A 17,834-nucleotide genomic window follows, 5' to 3' on the forward strand; every position below is an offset into this window, starting at 1 on the left:
GTACAGATTCAATGTGATCCCTATCAAATTACCAATGGCATTTTTGTTTTTACAGAACTAGAACAAAAAAATTCACAATTCATATGAAAACACAAAAGACTCTGAATAGCCAAAGGAGTCTTGAGAAAGAAAAATGGAGCTGGAGGAATCAACCTTCCTGACTTCAGATTATACTACAAAGCAACAGTCATCAATACAGTATGGTACTGGCACAAAAACAGAAATATAGACCAATGGAACAAGATAGAAAGCCCAGAAATACATCCATGCACCTATGGGTACCTTATTTTTGACAAAGGAGGCAAGAATATACAATGGGGAAAAGACAGCCTCTTCAATAAATGGTGCTGGGAAACTGGACAGCTACATGTAAAATAATGAAATTAGAACACTTCCTAACACCACACACAAAGATAAACTCAAAATGGATTAAGGACCTAAATGTAAGACCAGAAACTATAAAACTCTTAGAGGAAAACATAGACAGAACACTCAATGACATAAATCAAAGCAAGATCCTCCATGACCCACCTCCTACAGTAATAGAAATTAAAACAAAAGTAAACCAGTGGGACCTGATTAAACTTAAAAGATTTGCACAGCAAAGGAAACTATAAGCAAGGTGAAAAGATAACCCTCAGAATGGGAGAAAATAATAGCAAATAAAGCAAATGACAAAGTATTAATTTCCAAAATGTACAAGCAGCTCATACAACTCAATGCCAGAGAAACAAACAGCCCAATCAAAAAGTGGGAAAAAGACCTAGACAGACATTTCTCCAAAGAAGACATACAGATGGCTAACAAACACATGAAAAGATGCTCAACATGGCTCATTATTAGAGAAATGCAAATCAAAACTACAATAAGGTATCACCTCACACCAGTCAGAATGGCCATCATCAAAAAGTCTACAATAATAAATGCTAGAGAGAGTGTGGAGAAAAGGGAACGCTCTTGCACTGTTGGTGGGAATGTAAATTGATACAGCCCCTATGGAAGACAGTATGGAGATTCCTTAAAAAACTAGGAATAAAACCACCATATGATGCAGCAATCCCATTTCTAGGCATATACCCTGAGGAAACTGGGCTTGAAAAAGATACGTGTATCCCATTGTTCACTGAAACACTATTTACAATAGCTAGAACATGGAAGCAACCTAGATGTCCATTGACAGATGAATGGATAAAGAAGTTGTGTTACATATACACAATGGAATATTACTCAGCCATAAAAAGGAATGCATTTGAGTCAGTTCTGATGAGGTGGATGAACCTAGAACCTATTATACAGAGTGAAGTGAGTCAGAAAGAGAAAGATAGATAACGTATTCTAACACATATATACAGAATCTAGAAGAATGGTACTGAAGAACTTATATACAGGGCAGCAATGGAGAAACAGCCATAGAGAATAGATTTATGGACATGGGGAGAGACGGTGAGATGTTTGGAAAGAGTAACATGGAAACATATTACCATATGTAAAGTAGATAGCCAATGGGAATTTGCTGAATGACTCAGGAAACTCAAACAGGGGCTCTCCATCAACCTAGAGGGGTGGGATGGGGAGGAAGATGGGAGGGAGGTTCAAAAGGGAGGGGATATATGTATACTTATGGCTGATTCATGTTGAGGTTTGACAGAAAACAACAAAATTCTGTAAAGCTATTATCCTTCAATAAAAAAATCAATTAAAAAGAAAAAAATAAACTTCTTATAGAAAATCAGAGATCCAAGTTATTGGGGGAAATTATGAGGCAGTTTCCCCACCTATTTCTTTGTCTCAATTAGTCTGAAGTGATGCTCTGATGATCACTGACTCAGTGTTTTGCCCCTGTGTGTGTGTGTGTTAGTTGCTCAGTCGTGACAGACTCCTGCGACCCCATGGACTGTAGCCCACCAGGCTCCTCCATACATGGGATTTTCCAGGCAAGAGTACTGCAGTGGTTTGTGATCTCCTTCTCTGTCTCCCTCATTTTTCTGGAAAGGAGTTCCTTGATGCAGCAGTCATCTGAATTCTCATGTTGGAGAGTTCTTCCCCTTCCTTCTTGGTTTCTTTCATTCCTAAGCATACACTCAACCTGCTTCCTATGAAATCCTGTACAGAATCCAGCTGGGTTGTACCACACCTAAAACCACCGCAGCTGGGTGACACTGAGGTTACCTCTGTTCTCTGAGTAGCACATGTTTGTGACCACCTGAGGCCCATGTCAAATGAAAGGAAAGATCCCACAGTCTTAATAGAGGTTCTGCAGAGACCATGTGACTGAATGCAAGTTTTGTTTCCCTGATTCTTTTGTCTTTAGACACACAATGATGAGTGCATGTCTGGAGCAAGGGTCGTCAAGGTGACCCCATCTCAAAGCTCAGTCCCTTCTGTCTCTGTCTCCAAGCTCTGGCAGCTCAGATTCATCTCACCCTTTGATCCCAAGCCCATCACCTCTATTAGCCTCTGGATACTCAGGTAAACTGTTTAGAGTTGAGAAAGCAAACAAAATGGCCTTTTCTTTTTCACATTTATCATTAGGTTAAAAACAAAGGAATTGTTTGAAATCTTAGCACCCTTGTTCAGAAAAGCCCTTTACTCACTTGCATGGACAAACCTAAGGTCTAACACTCCTGCATTTATGGGATCCTAGGGCACATCTCATGGCTAACATCTGAAAACTCATAAGGAAGAGGATGACATAGTCACAGAAACTCATCCACTGTTTATTTACAAACTTGATTCATTTTTTGACTGGTCAATATTTTGCAAATGGGTAATATAGTGTGGAATGTTGGAGGGCTTTTCTAAGCCTGAAAAGTCAACTCGGGAGGTAGAGTCCAGCAGGGTACATCTCTCAGCATGCACACTGGTACAAGCTATTTCAGTGATCCTTCTGGGAAAAAAGATGAGACTGGCGTCTACACTAACTGATGCTGCTGATGGACCAGCATGGAAAGGCAGGGCTGCTAGCTTCTGGGTGATACTTGACAAGAACTTAAAGATTCCAATCCAAAGATCTTAAGACAAAACCCTAAACTCTCAAATGCATGCCCAAAGAAAACCCTAAGACATACAGAAAGAAGAGAAAGCAGTTTTGAGAAATGCAAGAAGGAAAAATCTGAGACTGTGAACTTGCCGTTACTCACCGGGAACAAATTCGAGGTAGACACTGGATCTGGGAAAGGGAGGATGAAGTTTAATCACAGACACTGTCTTCAGAGGACCAGAAATCAACCAAGGTAAATTTTTAAAAATCTACTCACATCCTAGAGAAAGGAAATGGAAGCTGAATAATTGAATCAATGTTGTCATTAAGACACATCACACTTGGCTTAACTGACTATATTTTCAGTGTCTATCTAAATACTTGGGACTGTGATAAACTCACAACCTTGCAACAGGATAGTGAAACTGCATTTTCATAAGGCAACACAAAATCTACTGAGGGGCTGAAATCGTACTGGTCAAATAATTAAACTGTCTCCAACTACTGGAAAGCATTTTCAAAGAGTGCTACACAATGCCCAAAACAAAGGAATATGGCTTGTGAAAGTTAGGCTTACCCCAACATGGGGTTCAGGAAAGCAGTTGTTTTCAGCAAGGAACTGGGGCAAATTTGAACAGAGGAAAATGTATACTAGGAAAAGATCAGACAGGAAATCATTATTTTTTTTAAAAAAATCCAATGTTCAAATCTTAGGATCACAGGTCAGCACAACCTGGAATGTCTACTCAGCTGACTCTGCCTTTTTCCTAACGCATAGACAACAGACCTTCAGGTCAGGCAGGACCCCCACACTGACCAGGACTGAATGGTCAAGCAGTAACTCACTTGGCGTAGGAAGGGTTTAGCTGCTATGACTCTCTGACTTCAGCAAGATGACTCGGCGAGGCCCTGGGCAGGTGGAATGGTCCTATCTGTCCTCACCTCACTCCCTGGAAATGAGCTGCTGTTGGGGCATACAAGTGGGAAAACATAAACCCCCAAACTGATGGGGTTACTTTCACTTTTCACACAATATTGGATGCGTGTGAATGTTTAGTCAGTCATGTCAGACTCCTTGCAGTCCCATGGGCTGTAGCCCAGCAGGATCCTGTCCATGGAATTTTCCAGGCAAGAATACTGGAGCAGGTTGCCATTTCCTACTCCAGGGGATCTTCCCAAACCAGGGATAGAACCTGCGTCTCCTGCATTGGCCATTGGGAGGCGGATTCTTCACCACTGAATCACCTGTGAAGCCCTACTATTGGATGAGTCCCACTAAATACTAACAGACTTTGTAGTGTTTATGGAGAAATTCAAAATGACTAACTCAGAGTCACTCTTAAAGCTCTCCAATACACTGGAGTACTAATACAATTTCACTTTTTTCTGCAGAGTAACAATGAGTCTGGAATCCAACTCCAACTGTCAATTAAAACAATTGTTTAACTTTTATTTTGGGGTATAGCTCATTAACCGGAGAAGGCAATGGCACCCCACTCCAGTACTCTTGCCTGGAAAATCCCATGGTTGGAGGAGCCTGGTAGGCTGCAGTCCATGGGGTCACAAAGAGTCGGACATGACTGAGCGACTTCACTTTCACTTTTCACTTTCATGCATTGGAGAAGGAAATGGCAACCCACTCCAGTGTTCTTGCCTGGAGAATCCCAGGGATGGGAGAGCCTGGTAGGCTGCCGTCTATGGGGTCGCACAGAGTCGGACACAACTGAAGCAACTTAGCAGCAGCAGCAGCATAGCTCATTAACAATGTTGTGATAGTTTTAGGTGGACAGCAAAGGGATTCAGGCATACATATGCATGTATTCATTCTCCCCTAAACTCCCTTCCCATCCAGGCTGCCTTATAACTTTGAGCAGAGTTCCCTGTGCTATTCAGTAGGTCCTTGTTGGTTATCCAGTTTAAATATAGCAGTGTGGACATGTCGATCCCAAACTCTCTAACTATCCCTTCCCCTCATTCTCTACTAAACAATTTTTTAAAAGAATCTGAAATTATTAGAAAATTTAAATAGGATTAAGTTCACCCCAAACATGGTCTGTCTATACTTTTATAGTTATTTCAGTTGCTATACATGAGATCAAACCTCTTTCTTTCTAGCTTCAACTTGGAAAACAGCACCATTTTCTTACTGCCCTCATAGTTACGTTTGTGTTACTGTTTTTGGAGAAGTTCTCACTTCATACATTTAATTTTCAATGCCAGGGGATGCCAATGTCATGTGGGATAAGAGTCACTCTCTGGCTTTCTAAATCCTTTCAGAATGACATATTCCACAAGTCTGTAACACCACCGGTGTATAAGTGATGACAACTCAGCAGCTTCGGCAGACCAAAGCTGTGATTTTCTGTCCAAAACATATTGAAACAGAGTCGCCTGTCATCACCTGCTATCGCTGGGACAGATTCTCAACCCCATGTACCTCTGTGGGGATTCTCATTGTGCTGAACTCTATCAGGAAATTCAAAAAATTCACCACCTCATTTCCAAGGTGTGAATATATCCTATCATTATCCATTAGTTATTGAGCACTAGCTGTGCCCCTGGCACCTATTATGACAGAGGGCATCTTCATAGCAATTCTGCACATAACTAGAGCCCACCCCCTACTCACCTTGGGAAAGAAAAGACTACAGGTGTCAACATGTGTTGAAAAAGTTATTAGAATTCTGCCTTCAATCCATCACAAACCTACAGGTAGGAAATGACCTCTCTAGTGCCACAAATGAGCTTTGCAAACAAGAGTATTTTTCTTTTATACACAAAGAAGACCAAGTATCTTCTCAATTTCTCCACATTTCCACCCCCATAAGACTATTAGAATTATAGCTATTAGAATAAAATAAGTGAAATGTGATTAACATTACCCAGTATAATTAAGACACTTAATACTATATTGCTTCTCCTTCTTTCCAGACAACTCAACAAAATGATGACAGGTAACACTCATATTTAAGATTTAGGAAGAGTGTGGTGACGACAAACTGACCACCTGACACTAACGTGTATGGAACACAACTCACTGCTATCTTATCCACCTCATTCTGCCATATTTCCTGATCTCAACCCTCGACTCTATGTTTAGGAGATTTTTAACAAATCTCTAAACATTTGAAAAAGTTTAATCCAATTCAATATGGAAGATGCAGGCATATCTCATTTTATTGTGCTTCATTTTGTGCTTTGCAGATATTTCATTTTTTACAAATTGAAGGTTTGTGGCAGACCTCTCCAAGCAAGTCTATTGGAACCATCTTTCCAACAGCATTTGCTCACCTTATTTCTTTGTCACAGTTTGGTAATTCTTACAACAGTGTGGGAGATAGTGAAGGACAGGGAAGCCTGCTGTGCTGCCGATCATGGGGTCACAAAGAGTAACACATGACTTACCAACTGAACAGCAACAGCAACACATCAGTGTTAAAAATTAAAGCTAAGTTTTTAAATCACATACACTATTAGTAAACTAGAACTGCATTCTTTATTTATATTTCCATGTAAGTATTGTATAACTGCATTAGAACAAGCCCCATTTGTCAAGGACACTAAAAGATTAACTGGAATGTGAAATGGCAGATTCATACGTCTATTTGTATACACTCTTCCCATCTTCGAGGAAACCCGTTTTATTTCTAATTTTTTGAAACCTATCTTAAATTATTTTTCTAATTTTAAAAATTATTTTATTTCAATTACTTGCTGCCATTTTTTTACATGGCTCACCTATAAGCTAATTGAAGGGGAAAAGAGTGAGATATGAAAAAAAATACACAAAATAAGAAACAGGGTGTGATAGTCACAAATATAGATAAAATTCAAAGAAGCATATGGAACTAGCTTACTGAATCTGGCACAAACAAAAAAAAATGAACACACAAATGAAATCTACAGTTTTCAAAAATGTAAAATTTACTCTAGCAGTGATAAAAATAGCCAATGAGGTCAAATACAAATAAAAGAAAAACAGAGGAATTGCTCAAAGATCTAGTCTCCCCTTTATCAAAATGATCAGGTCCACATTGTATCATAGGGGGATTTTACAAACTTTTAAAAGCAGTTAATTCTAAGGCAATTTAGTCTGCTCTGTAGCACAGAAAGGGAAGAAAGACATATGTAACATGGCTATTAAAACCCTGTAAAGAGTACACAAGAAAGGAATTTTCAGATCAGTCTCACTTGTGAACATAAGGCTCAAGTGGGTAAGGGTAGTTATTTTCCCACAGGTAGGAAACAACCTCTCTAGTTCTACAAATGAGCAGTTATTTCAGAGAGGCAAAGAGGATTTTAGGGGAATTTAATTTAGTTGAAAGGCCAACCCCAAAAGAATGCCCAGAAGCTATAACAAAAATGCCCCCTCCCCCAAATAACAGTACCTAGGGCCCATGAATTACTTACAGTTTGAATCTTCTGAGCAGGGACAAAGCAGCAAACCTTCTAAGAAATGTTTTTCCAAGTTGCAGACTGCAGATCACCTGCCCAACAATCACCTAAAATACAAATTATAGACGCAGGTTCAGGAAGCTGACCCCATACTTGCTAAATGAGCATCCTTTAGTGTGAAGGACCAGAAATCAGACTTTTAACAACTTTCCCAACTGCTTCTCACAACCACTAAAATTTAACCACTGTTATCTGTAAATAGTGGCTCTGCTTGCAGTTCCTAATGCTTAGAATAACAACATTACTTAAAATATTGACTTTATCAAGTGAAGGATTAAAATTTCCAATTAACTAAGAGACATCTTTTCATTTGACCAGGATTCATTGGTTCATTCACCATTATGAGTCTATCCTAGTTATTTTGCAATGGTTATTTTTTTAATAAAAAGTTTATAAGTATGAACTAAAATTATTCTTTTAATATGCTTATTTCTTTTAGAAATCACCTTTTCTTATCCTGCTGACTCAACTTCATTTTGATATAATACAAGCAAACCATTTTCTTCATTCAATAACAAGTATTTATAAGTGCTTAGGATCTAATTTACCTTATACTGAGTGTTGTTTAAAATAATGGATTGTTTCTCTACCTACCATTTTCTGGCTTTCTACTTTATATAAGAGCATGAATTTTAATAACAATCATGCACTCTCAAATTTTAACAAAATAATCTTTCAGTCACTTTTAAAATATTGTCTTAAATAAATTACAGCTAAATGAACCACAGAAATAGGTGAGAATCTTAAGTTTGCTTTGCTTATATAAAGATTTCCTAGATTTGCTGTCAGGTAGGGTATACTCAATCAAGTTGTAATAATATAAAACAGCATTTTACTAGACAGGTCTTAGGCAAAAATTAACATTTGCTGTAGAAGTAATTCCTTATTTTTGTTCATGCCATTTATTTCTTCTCCCAATTTTCATAAGGAAATACATGCTTCTCAATATGGAATCATTCATTCATGTAATCAGGCATTCAACATTATGCTAATAACTTGAGTGGTTAGGAGAGAGAACAAAATAAAGTTTCTGCCCTCATGCAACTTTACATTTATTTGTATTATTTTTCTTTTATTAGCATATGAGTAATTTCAGTTACATATACTATGAGTAATATTAGAAAATATATTAATATTGTTTAGAATATAAATTTTACTGCCAAGGTGGTTGGTAATAACTATCTCATCTTCTTTACCACATAGCAAGCAGTAAACTGAAAGCAGTAAGAGAAAGCTTGGTTCCTTTCACTTTGGGGAAGAGAAAGAAATACAGAAATTCTGGAGCTGATCTCACTGTGAACAATGTGTTCTTTAGAAGGTATCTTGTATTATTTCCTTGCTCACCAACTTCTGAAATTCCCACGCCACCATTCCCTGTAGGACCAATATATCACAGCTGTCATTGACTATCTCTATGGGTTTATTTAGATCCTATGCAGATTTTAATGGCATCTTTGGTTGATGGTGGTTTAATCACTAAGTAGTGTCCGACCCTTTAAGAGAGCTTTTTAAGAACCGATGCCTTTTCCTACTTTCTCAGTGTCTCTTGACTGTATTACCATTTTCAAATTCAAAACTTGTTAAAACTTTTAAGACCTTATCATATTTACCAAAATTAGAAAAAAAAAAAAGATAAAAACCAGGCTGTCTTTTAATTATATTATGTCCATTTCTTACCATGAAATTATTGATTGAGACTTGTTAATCCTAATTCAATTCATTCTTCAAGCTCCTGGTGAAGCTTCAGTTACTATATGAAGTCTTCCTCACTAACTCTGGTCAGCATCTCCATACATGTTTTTACCCTTTGATTCTGTTTAACACTTCATTTAAGTAATATTTTGTTTTAAAATTAACTCTAGTGTTTTTCAGTAATAAGACTTAGCAAAAACATATTATAGACAGTACTATATATAACAGCTGCTGCTGCTAAGTCGCTTCAGTCGTGTCTGACTCTGTGCGACCCCATAGACGGCAGCCCACCAGGCTCTGCCGTCCCTGGGATTCTCCAGGCAAGAACACTGGAGTGGGTTGCCATTTCCTTCTCCAATACTTGAAAGTGAAAAGTGAAAGTGAAGTCGCTCAGTCGAGTCCGACTCTTTGTGACCCCATGGACCGCAGCCTACCAGGCTCCTCCGTCCGTGGGATTTTCCAGGCAAGAGTACTGGAGTGGGTTGCCATTGCCTTCTCCGATATATAACAGCATATCTCTATTATAAAGTATTACAAAGTACTATATGTTATCTATTATATACATGGTTACATATATATCAAATCCTTCCATACAGATACACGTATTAAAAGCTGGAATGAGACCCATCAAAATGTCAACGGTGGTATATCTGAATTGCACAATCCAAGTTGTGGGTGTTCTTTAGGTTTCTACGTTTTCTAATATCCTAAAATAAATGTATTTTTCATATTGAAAGTGGCATAACATGTTTTTCATTGAAGATTAAATAATATGTCTCCAATAATGTTAGCTCCTGCTTGAAGGCAGTGTGCATATTACATGTTTCTACAGTTCTGCAACGACTTGCATTAACAGAAGCACAGAGGATCTAGGTACTCAGTAAGAACTTTGAGTTGTATGGCTTGAAATAGAACAGACACTAGTCATTTTATTATTACCTACATCTATACAGCCCACACAGGGGCTTCCCTGGTGGCTTAGCAGTAAAGAATCTACCTGCGATGCAGAAGATGCAGAAGACCTGAGTTCAATCCCTGGGTGGGGAAGATCCCATAGAGAAGGGTCCGGCAACCCACTCCAGTATTCTTGCCTGGAGAATCCCAGGGACAGAGGAGCCTGGTGGGCTACAGTCCATGGGGTCACAAAGGGTCAGATGTGACTAAAGCAACCAAGCATGCACATACATGCATAAGCCCACACAGTAACCTGATTATAACCTCACTAGGAAATCTACCATCTTACCACAGACATTAGGTCTATGGTTTTTGTCTGGAAGAAGTACTGTCTGCTCCACCACCGAGAGTTCTGAAATGTTTTAGATTGTGTTTTTATTGTCCAATGATGTGGGTAAAGGCATCAATGGCATTTTAGTGGATGATGGATATGAAATACCCTATGACTTTTACCAGACACCCATGCAAAGAATTGCCTCATTCAAAATGCCAGTTAAATGCTGTTAAGAAAGTTGTTTGGACTATTTGTTTCCTTCTCATAAAAACCAAGCATATGAAAATCATGGCATTATGATTTCACATTAGACCACATGCCTCAAAGTGTATGGCAGATGAAAGATGACCTCAATTCTTTGATACTCTTTCCATCTAGAGGAATGTTCTCCATGACAGCTTTGGCTAATGGAATAAAATATAAGTGAAGTTAAGCTAGTTCCTGGACCTAACCTTTGAGAGAATGTTTAATGTTTTGCCCTCTTAGAATCCAGCCACCAGATAAAAAGTAAAACTACTCAAGACCATTTGGCCATGAGGAGCTCAAACTACACAGAGAGATCTTGAAAAATGATATAGCATATGGAGAAAGATAAAGAACAAGGAGATGAAGTGATACTTCATGAAGAAGCATTGTAGAAGCAGGTCCCCACATGATCTCATGTGGATAAAGATGACCTGCCCAGATGAGTTCTTCTTAAATCAGTGACCCACACACAACTGCAAGCAAACTGAAATGGTTGTTTAAAGCCACTAAATTACCTCCTTTTATCTTGAATGTATCATCTTTGCTTCTTGGAAAATTCAAAATGGAGGATGTGTTGGGTTTTAATGCTTTGCTAGAGAATACATAAAACATTCTCTTTGCAATAACAAGTAGACCTCAATTCTCCAAATAGAATGCTGGCAATTATTTCAGGCATTGTTTTCCTCTCCAAAAATGATCCTAACTTTGATGCGGTAAGCAGCTGTAATTGTCTACCAAAATCTAGCTAACTAAAATGGACATATGCCAGCCATTGTGCTGATTGTGACTCCATTATGACATTAGCTAATTTCATTTAATCCTATGACATAATGTTACTTATAAACATGTCTCCACTACTGAATTGAAAACTCCTTCAGGGTAGGAACAACGTCTGCTGCATTTTTTTTGTTCCACCCTAATGCACAGTGACATGCATATGGAATGTGTTCAACAAACATTTGCAAACATTATAATACAGTCTACCACAGGAAATTAATTATTTAGTTAAATTCAGCATCACCTCCTTCTGGTCTTCTATTTAAAGCCCTAATGCTCTTGACATGATTTCTGGTTAGCCATACAATCCTCACCCTTGAATGGTTTTATAATATGTCATCCAGTCAAATATCATTACTTTACAGATGAGGAAATACACCAAGAGGTGACTCTCTTGCTCAAATTCATGCACTTATTTAGTCTGTGATAAAGTCATTACAAACTTAAAATGATTTCCTTCAACAGACTGCTGGCGAGTTGACCAGGACAGTCAGAGGGGGCTGGAGCTCCTGAGAAGTGGAAGGCCTAAAGTGTAGGAAGCTGGCAAAAGAGTTAGTCATGGAGATTTAAGAGAATCCAGGTACATCTTTTTTTGAAAAAATATTTATTTATATATTTATTTATGGCTGTGTTGGGTCTTATAGTTGCAACATGTGGATCTTTCATTGTGGTGTGTGGGCTTCTATCTCGTTGTGGTGTGGGCTTCATTGCCCTATGCCATGTGGGATCTTAGGGATTGAGCCCACATCCCCTGCACTGGCAATAAGATTCTTAAGCCACTGGATTGGCAGGGAAGTCCCTCCAGTTACATCTTAATCCATCTGGAACACAAGATAATGTGGGCCAATATCACTCATAAAATTTGAAGAATCCTAAATGACATAAAAGCCTCTTGATGAGGCTTTCACCCTTTGATGAGGGTGAAAGAGGAGAGTGAAAGAGTCATCTTAAGACTAAATATTAAAAAAACTAAGATCATGGCATCTGGTCCCATTACTGCATGGCAAATAGAAGGGGAAAAGGTGGAAGTAGTGACAGACTTCCTCTTTTTGGGCTCCAAAATCACTGTGGATGGTGAATGCAGTCATGAAATCATAAGATGATTGCTTCTTGGCAAGAAAGTGATGACAAACCTAGACAGTGTGTTGAAAAGCAGAGACATTATTCTGCCGAGAAAGGTCTGTACAGTCAAGGCTATGGCTTTCCCAGTGGTCACATACGATTGTGAGTGCTGGACCATAAAGAAGGCAGAATGCCAAAGAACTGATGCCTTCAAACTGTGGTGTTAGAGCAGACTCCTGAAAGTCCCTTTGGACAGCAAGGAGATCAAACCAGTCAATCTTAAGGGAGATCAACCCTGAATATTCACTGGAAAGACTGATGCTGAAGCTGAAGCTCTAATATTTTGGTCAACTGATGTGCACAGATGACTCATTGGAAAAGTCCCCAATTCTGGGAAATATCAAGGGCAGAAGGAGAAGAGGGCGTCAGAGGATGAGATGGCTGGACGGCATCACCAATGCAATGAACATGAACTTGGGCAAACTCTGGGAGATGGTGAGGGACAGGGAGGCCTGGCATGCTGCAGTCCATGGGGTTGCAAAGAGTTGGACACAACTGGGCAACTGAACAATAACAACAACAAAAAGACATAAATGCAAAGGGGCTAGATGAATAGAAGAAGCAATAAAGATATCTTTTTTTTTAATGAGTTGTATAGAGCAAATCATAAAACCGTATCTCTGCTCTGAGACTCTTCATTAACTGCTGTTTATTGTACTGTGAATCACTGCAAGATAATGTATGCAAGATTCCAGCTTGGTATTTGTGCTTCCACTTCTCAAATCTTCTCTAATGAACTTGACTGCCTAAAACATCAAGAATGGAAAGGCTGGCAGCAGACTCAGGAGAACAAACTATCTCACATTTCCATTGTATGTGTAGCTGTTTTTTTTTTTTTTTTTTTTTTAGTAAAAATAGATTAGGTTGGTTTGGAAAACTAACTAGTGAAAGTACAAAAGTAGACAATGTGTAAGTTTTCATGAAAAGCCCAGGAAAATCCAAAATAGGTTTTATCTCTATGACATCATAATCCCAGAATGAGAATATACTTGAAGCCTATTTCTCCCCAGGCAGAATCCAAAATGATCGTGAAAAGCTATCCATAAAAACATTGCACAATGGGGCTTAAGCACAACAGTTGCACCACCATTCTGAACAGCAAAAGGAAACTGGCTCCACATGGGGCCTTGGGTCAGAGAAACGCATCATGCTCTTAATCAGAGACTAAGCCCTGGTGATACCAGTATGAAGAGTGAATCCCAATGAGTCTCCTCATCAAGTCATGACAGGAATCATGATTTATTGAGAATTTAGCATGTGCCAGCCAACACAGAACATATACACTCTCCTTAATCCTTACTATAGGGGGAGGTAGGTATTGCTTCTACATTAAAACAAAAAAACCCCTCATGCTCACAAAAGTGAAGTATCTCTCTCAAGGTCACACAGCCTGTTAATGGTGAAAACAAAACCCAATGAGTTTTATTATGAATGATGCATATGCTGGTACATTATCTCACCAAATCTACAAAGTAGTAAAGTAGAGATTATTATACTCATTTTAATGATGAGGTAACTGAGACTCAGAAAGTAAATTACAAAGCTCAAATAAATAGAGGTAATAAGAGACAGACTGGGAGTCTTATCCAGGGCAATCTTATTTCAACATGATTATTTTTTTCCAACGTGGCACCTTGTCTTCAAGATATACCTTATTCTACTTTACCCTTTGGTTGAATGGAACTAGGAGACAAATGAGAAATTAGGAGCCTCCTATCCAAAAAAAAAAAAAAACTAGGATTCTCAGCTCAAAATTGTTGTTTACATAGTTACAAAATAAATGAGCCACAGGAATGAAATTACAGCATGGAGAATATAGTTGATAATATTTTAGTATCTTTGTATGGTGACAGATTGGAGAAGGAAATGTCAACCCACTCCAGTCCTCTTGCCTGGAAAATGCCATGGACGGAGGAGCCTGGTAGGCTACAGTCCATGGGGTCACAGAGAGTTGGACACAACAGAGCAACTTCACTTCACTCACTTCTTACTTTATCATTGGAGAAGGAAATGGCAACCCACTCCACTATTCTTGCCTGGAGAATCTCATAGGCAGAGGAGCCTGGCGGGCCATGGTCCATGGGGTCACAGAGGGTCAGACACAACTGAAGTGACTAAGCAGCAGCATGGTGACAGATGGTAACTAGACATATTGTGAATCTTTTGTCACGTACAGAAATGTCGAGTTACTATGTTACGTACCTGGAACTAATATAGTGTCAATTATACTGCAATTAAAAAAAGAGCATTTCAAAAAGTTTGTATCCTGTATGATTCCATCACATAGCACTCTTGAAATGACAAAGAAGAAGAAATGAAGGACAGATTAGTGGTTACCAATGGTGAGAGAGCAATAAGGGAGGGAGGAAGATGACTGTGGCTGTGGAAGGATGGCATGAGGGATCCTTGCAATCCACCGATTCTGTATATGAACTGTGACAACAGCTACACAAATCTGCATGTGTGATAAAAATAAAATTGCATAGAATCAAATATGAATCAGTGCATGTAAAACTAGTGAAGTCTCAATAAAGTTGATGCTTATTTTTAAAAAGCAGTTGTTTTTTTTTTTAAGAGACTCTTGTGTATGGCCCATGTGATCACCAGTGATGAAACAGAGATGCTCACAGAGGAGTAGGTAAGCATTACTACTACATCCTTTCAGTATCAGCTAGAATAGGCTGGGCTTATGCTGTGTAAGGAACAACCCAGTAATCTTAGTTGTTTAACAAAAGAGATGCAAAGTCTGCAGTGAGACCAGGCCATCCTCCTCCACACAGCAACCTAGCCATTCAAGTGACTTTGATCTTGAGGCTGTTCCATATCAACATGAGGCCTCCATATTCTGCACAGCAGGGATGAAACTGACCAAAAAAAATTCCTACGAGGGTTTCTCACAGTCTCAGTCCAGAACTGACACATGTTGTTTGCTTTCACATTTCATTAGCCAGGATCCATCAACTGCCTCTACATAACTGAGAGGGCCTGGGAAGTGTATTTGCCATATACCCAAGGAAGAGGAAAAATCAAATGACATTTGGTGAACACATAACATTATCTCTGCCACCTCATTCTTAAGAAATAGACCCAGACTACATAAGAAAATCGCAAAAACTGAGGAAGCAGGAAAAGAGGAATTAACAATTTAGGAAAACCGCAAAAACTTAGGAACTGGCAAATGAGGATCTAGTAAATTGATTCCAATTCTAAACCTAGAATGGAAATGAATTTACTAGAAGAGACATAAAGCCTCACTATAAATGTATTAACTCACCTAAGAAAAGTAGAGGAAAGAGAAACTACAGATGCCAGAAAAAAACTTTTTCAAAAATATAGGAATTAAAGAGAGGAAAGCTTACACATAAACATGAAAAGTGATCTTAAGTATTTTACTTAAATGTCAAAAGTGAAAGAAAATCTTGGACTATCTTGCTGTAGGACAAGAGTTTACGTATCATTTCCATCATTCACTTTACAATCCAATTTCTCAAGTTCTATTGAGTATTTCCTTTCTTCAAAGCACTGAACAAAGTTCTATGGCAAGGCTGAAGAAGCCCAGAGACATCCCAAACCTCTAAAAGATGACACTCTAATAGATGAGAAAAGCAGACGTGGCTGAAATAAAAAGGACAAGGTCATTTGTGATGGAATCTCAAAGTCAACCATGAAAACCCCAGGGCTAGAAAGAACCACTGGGGTCTCCCACAAAGGCATATGCTGTTTTCCTGGTGGTTTGTGTAATGTCCAGCACACAATACATTCTATCCCGGCTGCTCCCTTTAATTTCTGCCTTGCAGTGTGGTCATTCAGTCTTTTATGCCGGCTTGAAAGCCTGCCTGAAATAATCCAGAGCAGAATAACCCAGAATGAAGAAAGTAGGCAACACAGAGGCTTGTCAGCTCCATTCATCAAGTACGGCGGCAACAGCAACATACAAGACCTTTCAGATGAGCTGCTTTCAGGCTGTGTCAGCCCACCTTGTAAGAAAGTGACACCTGCCAAGACTGCCAGCACCCTCTGTGTGGGAAACCATCTCTTCCTCACGTGGTCCTAATGAACATTCTTATGTGTAAAACATAAAGATGGTATAAGACAGAAATGTACTGATTAATTTCAATAAGCCTTTCAAAAGTCATAGTCCATGCTGAGCAAAGTGATTTTCAGCTGACTTTATCTTATTAGGGAGGACTCTGGGGAAATGTTGCGGGGTGAATCCTTTTCTGCTTTACCATGCGGAGGAAACAGTTTTCATCTTTAAAGCTCTGCAAGCTTTCTTTTTTCTTTTTTTTTTTCCCAGAGCCTAAGCCTGGCCTCAGAGAAAGTTCTTCATGGAGAGATCTCATTAATTTCAGAAGTCTGATTTGTTCATAGACAATTGTGTGGTTCATTTATTTCTGCCAGCTTCTTTCCTTATACAAAAAGAAAGAAGATAGGAAAAAAAAAAAATCTATATCCCCTTTTCCCCAGTATCAACATTTTCAGGGCAAAAATGAATTCTATTCCCTTGTAATTAACTATGGATCAAAGGATTATGTATTATTTTCTATCCCAGAAAACAGGACAATAGGCTAGCATAGGAAGTTTTTGCCTTAAAGAAGTTAATGAGTCACAGGTTTTGAGTAAATTAATTCTATTATTGTGGAGTGGGAGGGTAGCTCTTAATGACGAAAACGCCCTATTTCAAGATGATTTGGAAGTTGGACTTTCACCCCCTTTTTACTAGGGTGAAAGGAAAAGTAGGGAAAAAGGAAACACAATAGGAATTTTGCAAGCACCCGATTTTGCAAGTTTTCCTCGTTTACAAATAGTAGTAATTCAAATTCACCTAACTTCTAGGCCCTCATGTTTAAAGAAAGAATATAACTGGAAAGTCTGAATACAGTACCCTTGGGTACCTTATTAAATTCCTTATTAAATTTAAGAAAGCAACTTCCTTCAAGAGTCTATAATCTTCCCTCTACCATCTCTCTTTCTTCATTATACTGTAATCATCAATGTCTGCTCCAGAGATTTTTAATGACACCTAATTGTATGATGAATGCATTAAACAACCTAATGCTTACATCCAAGTAATAACTTAGCCAATATTATATTCTCTCCTGATGTCATTGCCATCAGGCCTTCTTCCAGATTTTCTGAAATCATACAGTGATGTGGCTGCTTATCTTTCATAGGTTGCCTCTTTGTAATTCTCCACCTACCTAAATTTCAAAAAGGAAAGAGAGAAATTAAGTAGTATATTGCTTGATTTTATTGTGGGTCATTTGTTTTTTCTCAACATCAACATGCACATAGAGGTATTACAATCACTGATCACAATGATCATTCTGGGGT

At 38.6% G+C, this 17,834-nt stretch overlaps 1 protein-coding gene across 15 annotated transcripts in view; it reads left to right on the forward strand.

Annotated features, from left to right (window-relative positions):
* LOC145516659 (uncharacterized) overlaps positions 1–17,834 on the forward strand; it is a 165,957-nt gene that overhangs the window by 146,039 nt on the left and 2,084 nt on the right. For 3 of the 15 annotated variants that reach the window (XR_014061609.1, XR_014061616.1, XR_014061610.1), the window contains 2 exons: positions 8,639–8,753; positions 15,076–15,138. Coding sequence is in view for 1 of the 15 variants with exons in the window: in XM_081518060.1 (XP_081374186.1) it covers positions 2,312–2,469 (158 nt within the window). In the remaining 14 variants the exon portion in view is untranslated. Of the gene's footprint in view, positions 1–2,311; positions 2,470–3,051; positions 3,234–8,638; positions 8,754–11,843; positions 11,959–15,075; positions 15,139–17,834 lie in introns of all 15 variants that reach the window. The other 12 variants (XR_014061602.1, XR_014061600.1, XR_014061605.1 and 9 more) reach the window with 9 other exon arrangements.

This window comes from Giraffa tippelskirchi, chromosome 8, assembly GCF_054371585.1.
Source record: "Giraffa tippelskirchi isolate mGirTip1 chromosome 8, T2T-mGirTip1v1.2.pri, whole genome shotgun sequence".
Classification (NCBI taxonomy): Eukaryota; Metazoa; Chordata; class Mammalia; order Artiodactyla; family Giraffidae; genus Giraffa; species Giraffa tippelskirchi.